Raw genomic sequence first — 8,621 nt, forward strand, 5'->3', positions numbered from 1 at the left:
AAAGTCCCAGAAAAACTTTTCAAGACACAAAACAAAACATGGCTGGAGTTTTTGTTTTTTTCTTTGTCGAGACACCATTCTTAAAGTTTTACATTAGAAGATTGCGGTAAAGCAAACAAACATTGAAAGAAATCTTTAATTGAGACTTTATCTTCTGCTAACAAACGTCATACCTGTTGAGTGTTGATACCCTTACTTCAGAGAAGAAAAAAACAAGAAAAGATTTGTAATAAAAAACATGAATGGATTTTTTGCTTCACAAACCATTCTCAAAGTCTTACAATAAAAGATTGCGTCAAAGCAAACAAACGCTGAAGGAAACGTCAAGAGCAATTCGTTTCTACACTCGGTCAACACTGTGTATTATGTTTTGTAGATTTATCATGACGATTACGCCACCTTTGTATTGCCCAAATTATACCATCCGTAACTGTCCACATAACAACGCTAAATAAAATCATTTTTAGCCAATACATTTGATTTCATACAGCAATCAACAAATATAGGTTTGCATTTTTTTCAAAACATTGTAATTTTTATTTCACCTTTTCTGATCAATTTATCGTCAAAAACTGTTTTTGTTTTTAAAACACCAATTCTCCTTGTTATCAACCACGCCATGGTTTGCGTAAAAGTTTTATTCCCCTGTTTGGGTTTCTCGATATTACGGAAAATTATAAACTGCGATTATTATAACAAAAATTTTTGGTTGTCAACGAGACTGCGAGTCTTTCACTGTGAGAATAGTAAAAAACGCACATTTTGTGATTTGTGCAGTTTGATTCAATTCTTTCGAGCATCGATCAGTCTTCCTCTCCAAAGCCTAAACTACTAACGAAAACCATTCACTTGCAAAAGAGCCTGTTTGTCTGAAGATGCGTTCGAACGATATGAATACAAACTTACTCCACTTCATATTTATCTCGAATGGCTGACTATAGTACAGGTAGACCTAGTTTTGCACCTGTGACAGATTTAACTATTTTCTTTCTTTTTTTAGTAAATAGGAGAAGAGGATTTAGCTGATCTGAAACATTCCATCCTTGCATGGCACTTTGTTTTTATTTTTTGTTACTTTACCTATTGTTGGCTACGTCATCGATTATATTTATGTACTAGATGTGGTGTGCAAATACTGCCATCTTAAGATTGTTACCCTGTTTAAACATGATCTATTTATCATGTCTTACTCATACTGCAGCTATAAAGACTTGAAATGGAGAAAACCTCAAAAACAAGCGCTTTTTATGACCTGACCTCTTTCTCAAAGCGTAGCCTATGTTTAGTTGACCTATATGGCTAACTCGAACAATTTTGAAGTGCGATAAAAGATTGGTTGGAAATTCAGATAGTGCAACAAATTTGATTGCATCATGAAGTGTAGTCTTCTCGTCTTGACATGAAATTGTATGCTACAGCTGTTCACAGGTAGCAGCCTTTTTATTTAGGCAATAATTATGAAAATGTTCAAGGTTACTGAATTATGTTAATTTTTAACAGTGCTTTGCGTTGTTTGTTGTACAGCATGATGCATGATGAAGAATACGTAATGTAATTTTTTATATTTGTTTTATGTTGCAAGACAAAGAACAATTTTATTGCAATACTGAGAAATTTTTAGTAAAAGTGTGTTAAACCTTTGATTGCTGTTCCAGTGTTCCTGCAGTTGAAATTCTGGACAGATTTGCTAAAAATTCGAGCATGTAAGATTTTGGAAACAACCTTTAACCTGTTGAAATTCTGGACAGATTTGCTAAAAATTCGGGCATGTAAGATTTTGGAAACAACCTTTAATCTGTTGGAATTTTGGAAAGATTTTCGAAAATGTGGGCAAAATATTTTTGACTTTTGTTTAGTTTCTAAAGTGATCGAAAAAATTATGGCTTAATTATAAAGTAGTGCATTCTATATTGGTACAAATGTGGCAAAGTAGTTGAAGTAGTGCTTGATTTGTCTCAAAAAATACTTGGGCAAGAATTTTTTCCCACGCTCAAAAAGTAACCTTCCCTTGCACCTATGTGACCAGCTCTCCAGCTTTGCCATTTAGTGCCTTTTTGACACAACCACATAGGCTAGTCTAAATAAGTGTCAGAACTACGATTGTGACATGAAACAGAAAAAGACATGGCTCCAAATTCTCAAGGTTTAATGGACCACTCTAACAGGGACTTCCTTGTTAGGGATGCCAAATTTTTTCAGTGTCTTCAATTCCTTTACGTTTAGGTTTTGGCAAATAAATGGCCTAGTTATGCAACAATAATATTGAATTGACGGATAATAACTCCAGCAGATTCACAAAGTAGCTTATTCTGGCCTGATTATCGTAATTATAAATGAAAGGTTAATGATTACCAAACTTTGAAATTTATAAACAAACAGTAGGCTAAGTAAAATAAGCTGTGTTAGCACATTATGCAATTTGCGAGCATGTTCGCTGCATTTTTGCTATCACATACCAAATAGAATGCAAATGGTGTGCTACCACACACCAAATTTCAAAGCACCAAATGGAATTCATGGTAAAGCAGCACTGAACGACACACCAACTTGGGTTTCCATCACCTACCATGAAATCTAACTTCTAAAAAAAGTGTCTAAAAAATGAGAATATTTGGCCTTGATCTGAAGCTTGGAGATCACAATAGTCAAACTTTTCCTCTCAACAGTCCTGGTTTCATAACTTATATTATAAATTTACGGTTGATGAGATTCTAAGCCAAGGCCTAAAAACCATTGAGGTTAGGCAAACCGGTAATGGGGGAAACCTTTAGCCTATAAGATTTTCAGTTGTCTAGTTGCTCTTTGCAATCATGCAATCCTGGTCAACTCTCGGCTTCAGCCGGTTGTTGAAAAACACCGCTTATCTACGGAGTAATAAATTAGCTGGGCGTAGTTGATGAAGAAAAGGCGACCGAGAGAAAGGAACTAGCTCGTTAGTGCCGAATGCTTAGTATGTTGAAAGCCTTATCGTATCATTCCCCTATGCTTGGATCAAGTATGGGACTCACATTTATCTTTACCTTCGTTGCTCTTTGAAATGTTTTATGCTGCTGCGCTGAATCTTCATTTTGATATTAAACATATAGCGTCACAGTAGTGACCTTTAGTGTTGATTGAATTAAAGGTATTAACGGCAAAGGAGATGTCCCCAGGGACACCGGAAACGGGGAAGCAGGGAGGCAGATGCCCCCTGCCCTCAATTGTTCTGTGGATGGAGGGGAAGGGGGGCAATGGTGCCCTTTTAAGGTCATGTAAGCTACTTCACATTTTGCAATACGATTGGTAACAATTTCAGCTAGCTTATTTGCTTTTAGCTTAATTATAATCTTACATTTCTGCCTCAAAATAATATTCACGACACAAAGTTCTGTATCACAGAGGTTAGCCTATACATCATTATAACATAGCATGATGCCCTTTCGTGCCATTGTTCTTTGTATACCTGACACTTGTATCATTACTCGATGATGAGCTGATGGATGAGCATTATTGCTATATCTTATCTTAAAACTTAAAAAAAAGGACTTTCAGCAACAAAAGTTCCCTTTATTCATTATCCTGCCCCTCCCTAGTCAAAAACCGTTCCGGCACCCCTGGATGTCCCATAAAATCTGTAGATATCATTCTCCTAAACCTAGCCTATAGCTGGACTACAAGGTAATGCAGCACTGAATGGACGACCATCCAAGTAAAACTCGAAACAAACTGAAAAAGACTCAATAATTTTTGAATTTCGGAAAATAGCCTACAAAGCACACAGAATGACAGATCACAAGACCCAATGATGATCGTAACGCCAACACACATACCCACCTCCAAGTGAGGTCTTGACCCTAAAATCCTCTTGATTACTCCTACTCTACTGCATGTGAAATAATTTTAAATAATCACTGAAATAATTTCTTGAGCAAAACAGTAATCAAGGATAGACGAAACCTACAAAACAGGGGTTTTTAACTAAGGTGCGAGATCTATTTAGTGCATGCTGAATCATTACGATTATTTATAAAAGGAAATAAGAACCTATACTTGTTCAGCGAGAGCTTAACTAACATTCTGAATTGTAGGAGGCTATTACTTTTCAGCTATGATGCGAGAACTGGTTGTTGATTTCAAGGTGGTTCAAACTAAGAAGACAGAAAGAAAGGAGGCAATGTTATTAAAAAATAAACGATTTAAACTATTTTGATGTGGCCTGTGTCACACATGACTAGCAAGAATAGTACAAGAATATTGCACGTTGGCTACGTTAGAATAGCCTAATTGCACTTAATGTGAATTAATTTTCGGGGTGTGCGCTTGAGCAACGCATTTCAGGACTGCTATCTATTCAGCGGCATCTAGTGAACTCAATGGAATAGTTCATAGACAACAACATTCAACAACCAGCAGAAACTTCAATCTGTCAATCTCGGTGACTGGCCTTGCGTCATTGGTTTAAAGCAGGGATATCTAAAGAAGGGGATACGAAGGCTCACAGGGATTGCTTTATTCTCAGGACACTAGAAGGGCGGTAGTTGGTCCATACCGCGTTAAATATGCGGTTCTTATTAAAATTGTAGGCAACCAAGTTTTGTAATGCAGCTGATAGCCTACAGTCACCAACAGGACACTGAGGACAGTTAGAAAATTTTATTAAAGTGCAACTGCACGATTGAATTAACATAGGCTAGAATCCATTGCCAAGACATCTGGAACCTGTTGAATAACTCACTTCCTTACAATTGAGGCCCACAGTCGAGAAACCGACCCTTTTCTCACGCTCTCTAGCGCTTCTCTCTCACGCTACCTGGAAGTAGCAAACTCGTCAACGCCACCTAGCGATATGACGTCAGTTGGAGTCGAGACCAAACTAGCCGAGATAGGCTTGGTTGCTACTGAATGCGCAAATTTATAAGGCCTCCATAGTGAAGACGCATCTTTCAGCCAGCATTATACAAATTTAGTTGTTCATGCTTGTGTGCCAGGAGAGGTTTGCGAAGCCCATCGCCGAAGGCTAGTTTCGTAGATTACAACAGCCAAACTTGGTTATATCGAAAATATGTTGTATTGTACACCAGCTCAGTGGCCGAGTGGTTTTGCCTTCGGCTCTGGTGCTGGTAGATCTGAGATCGATTCCAGGTCGGGTCAAACCGAAGACTTTAAAAACGGTACCGATTGTGTTCTATCCTGCATAGCGCAGTGAGAATGAGTCGGGTAATAATGTGATAACATCGTAAACCTGATACAAATTAAAAATGAGCCCTGTCGCTAAAAGACCTTAGCTGTTGTAGAGCGACAATAAATAAAACCATAACATTATTATTATGTTGTATTGTACGGTATTGCAGGACATAGTACAGTCGACTATCATGCGATAACGCTTTAGCATTCATTGGGACTGTCTTCGGCGGTGTTGACATCTCCGTTCTATAAAAATAATCTAGATGAAGCTAAAAAAAGACTAGAATAAGCCAAATTGAAGCAGAAATAAAGTAAAAGGATAAACCAACATACAATACTGATGACAAATCACATTACGACACACAAATCGAAAACAAACCAAACCAAAAAACACCAAATCGAAAAATAAACGAAACGGTTGCAATAAACCAGGTTAAATCAAGACTAAAATGTTAACACTGGTCTTTGGAACCCAGCATAGTCTCCATCGTCACTGGGATACTTTCTGCGGATAAATGACACAATGCAGGATGGCAGCACGACTCTGTTGGACTTGCCCAGAACTTCTCCATCCAACAGCCACTCCAGCACCTGCCTATAGGCGACCAGCCTGAATTGCCTGGGAAATGTAACAGCAAGTCGTTTAATAATGAATGGAACAATTACGCAACCAGCTCTTGAAAGGCTGTTGAACAATGAACAGTAAACAAGCTCAAGTGAACGCACTCATAAGAAAAAGAGATGTCAATAGAAATGTAAACCTAATAGCCTACAAGGCAATGAAGGAATATACTTCATATACTGGTTCCACCCATATGCAAATGGATATGTTTTAAGAGCATACTAGATATGCCGGTTATAACATGCAATTGTTACACTACTAAGGTAACTCTACAATACTCCACCAATCTTTTTGACTATTTTATTTCAAATATTGCTGCCCTTCAATTGTTGTGTCCCACGACTTCTCGGATAGTTCATATTCAGACGACAGATAGAAAAATGAGCAGATGCATCTCTATTTTTAAGTGGGGTAGAAGATGCAACTGGCTTAACCAGACCGGAAAGCAACATTGTTTCAGTGTTCGTGCCCACGGTATTTCGTCCAAACCACGTTTGGGTACCTGTTGAGAACTAATGCTGTAGTAGTGGCACAATAGACTGTTATGAGTAGTTGTAAATAAACAAAAAGAAACATTTTAACATTGACTGCAGAATCAATCAAACTTTAAAAAAAAGATAGCAGATAAGCACTTATTGATGTGACTCACCAACAGATCGCTTTGTAGTCTGCTCCTGTTTTAATGAAACCTGACAAGCCTTGGATTGGAAAGATGCTGTTTCACACCGGGTGGAAACATCCAAATGACTCACTTGAAAACTCGCAGCTAACCATTTGTTTGTCAACATCCGCATTCCGCAACCTCCAATACCTAATATGTATTGTAAAGTACACTTTGCTTTATTAACAACCATTGAAGATTATAACGTTTTGAAATTGGTACCATGCCAGTATTAGATGCACTTGAATTGTACATAAGAGATTAATGCAACAGCATTATGCGGTGATTTTGACTACTGGGTAATTTACAAAAAAAGAATGAAATATGATTGAACGATAAACCCCTCGGCCACCACCAGAGATAAAAGAGGAGGACATCACCCGTAACTGAATACAAGCAGCACATTAGATTGAACCTGTAGCCTATATTAATTATGTTGGTTCATCAATACAACAATGCAAGGCTACATACTGTCATCTCATCATGCATAGCAACGTCAATGGGATCTTCAGCAGCAGACGGCACAGCTTGTTGAGATGCAGTGGTTTTACTTTTCTTGGTCGAACCCGCACCCATTTCATCATTCATGGCCTACAAAAAATTGACAATTAATATCAGATTACTGTATGTCTCACGCACCTCCTGAACACATATGAAGACCTGGGTAGCACAATTGTAGTTTGGGCAACATTGAATTATGATCAGATTATGAATCCCACTAGCTACATTCTGTAAAAGTTAGGAAAGAAAACAATCTGGACATCAAATTTGTATAAAAAATTGCTAAGCCACATATTCTGAGCCAAAAGTTGTTAATCCCAATTGAGAGATAAAAGGTGTTATGTCAAAGTAAGTACCGACCGTAAGCAACACAGTAAGTTTTGCAACCTTGCTGTTTTGCAAGGTTGTGATCTGTTGTAATTAGACTATATAATAACAGTGGTACCGGTATTACATAACTACTTAATCGTTTTGAGCAGATGGCACATTGTATGTTCATAAAATTTAAAACAAGTAGGCCTAAAAACATTACATAGGATATGCAGCCTATTTCTATAGCTTCTATTGTGTAACTACAAACCTTCACTATTGTCCGCTTTTGCATTCGATGATCTCTATCCAGCTTAGATGCAGTAGCATCAGACGTACCGGTAGCAGAAGTACATTTTATGGTGGGAACAGCAGATTTCTTCAGAATGTAACGTTTGCAAAATCCCATATTAACTTCAAAATAATTTTCAAAATCCTGCTCAAGAAAGTGATTTGAGCAGATAAGACTGGTAGGGAAGGGTCCATTCCATTTGCGGACTTGATGAGCAAACTTGCACCAGTTAATTCGCAAACGTTAATCGTTAGGAAAGGCAAAAAATGTCACCTTTGCACCAGAAACAAATTTTGTGTGATAGATAGAGCAAATTTTCACCATTTTAAATGTTTGGCTCAGAACTACAATAATCTAAGAAACGAAGTTGCAAGAGAAATGTTTTGTTTTAAAAGTTTTATATATTTGAACTAAAGACTTGAAGCTTACAAGAATGTCACATAACATTGGTTAAGATGTACCGTACTTTACCTTGCATGGCCTATGACAGCTTTGGTCTGTCCCTTCACCAACAATTTCAATGGATAAGTCAACACACCTGGCTTATTTTTTTCAAAAAGAGCCTATACTACCTGTCTTCACATAAAAAGCACGTGCAACAAGATCGAAGCAGCGAAAAAAAACTTCCTTCCTCTAGGTCTAGTCTAGGACAAACACAACTAGCTAAACTAAAACTAGTAAAAGACTTGTAAAACCAGTTGTCGCTTCGATCTGACTGACTCCAACTGACGTCATAATCTGCGTGTTGCGCAATGCAGGCGGAACGTGGCCAAAAATACAAGCGCGTGGAAAACCATAGTTTTGATAATTTTTATTGAGATAATTATAGCCTTAAAAAGTAAGGGCGAGGTTGGTATTTATAGATTGAAACATGCTCTTTCAGATAAAGTGCGGTCAAAGTCATCGTGCAGTAGCACTTTAAGGGCATATTTAAAGAATACTTGGTTGAAAAGACAGTTGAAGGGTTACCAGTGAGCTGCCTTTCTTTAATAAAGCCTTTGCAGTAGGCTAGGTGTGAAGCAAGTAGGCTACCGTCAGGGATTCATAGTGTCTGAATCCCTGGCTACCGTATA

General features: G+C 37.7%; 1 protein-coding gene across 3 annotated transcripts; it reads right to left on the reverse strand.

Annotated features, from left to right (window-relative positions):
- Positions 1-5,293: 5,293 nt before the first annotated feature.
- Positions 5,294-8,256, reverse strand: LOC145768755 (uncharacterized). Of its 3 annotated transcripts, XM_082580338.1 has the most exons (5): positions 7,528-8,256; positions 6,918-7,037; positions 6,435-6,596; positions 6,105-6,287; positions 5,294-5,782 (listed from the first exon to the last, which is right to left on the reverse strand). In XM_082580338.1, the coding sequence occupies exons 3-5, from the start codon at positions 6,577-6,579 to the stop codon at positions 5,616-5,618; spliced, it is 495 nt and encodes a 164-aa protein (XP_082436464.1). In that variant the 5' UTR covers positions 6,580-6,596; positions 6,918-7,037; positions 7,528-8,256; the 3' UTR covers positions 5,294-5,615. The 3 variants fall into 3 exon arrangements, with proteins under 3 accessions (XP_082436464.1, XP_082436465.1, XP_082436466.1); XM_082580339.1 differs by lacking the exon at positions 6,105-6,287; XM_082580340.1 differs by having other exon boundaries at positions 5,294-6,287.
- Positions 8,257-8,621: the final 365 nt, after the last annotated feature.

The sequence above is a fragment of the Aplidium turbinatum genome, chromosome 4 (assembly GCF_918807975.1).
Source record: "Aplidium turbinatum chromosome 4, kaAplTurb1.1, whole genome shotgun sequence".
NCBI lineage: Eukaryota > Metazoa > Chordata > Ascidiacea > Aplousobranchia > Polyclinidae > Aplidium > Aplidium turbinatum.

What these genes read in the sequence shown, in the direction of transcription:
- LOC145768755 (XM_082580338.1), bottom strand. Translation starts at nt 6,579, where the DNA reads ATGCGGATGTTGACAAACAAATGGTTAGCTGCGAGTTTTCAAGTGAGT. An exon ending in GACTACAAAGCGATCTGTTG is followed by an intron (nt 6,288 to 6,434) that starts GTGAGTCACATC and finishes AGTTCTCAACAG; the next exon opens with GTACCCAAACGTGGTTTGGA. An exon ending in TGGGACACAACAATTGAAGG is followed by an intron (nt 5,783 to 6,104) that starts GCAGCAATATTT and finishes TACATTTCCCAG; the next exon opens with GCAATTCAGGCTGGTCGCCT.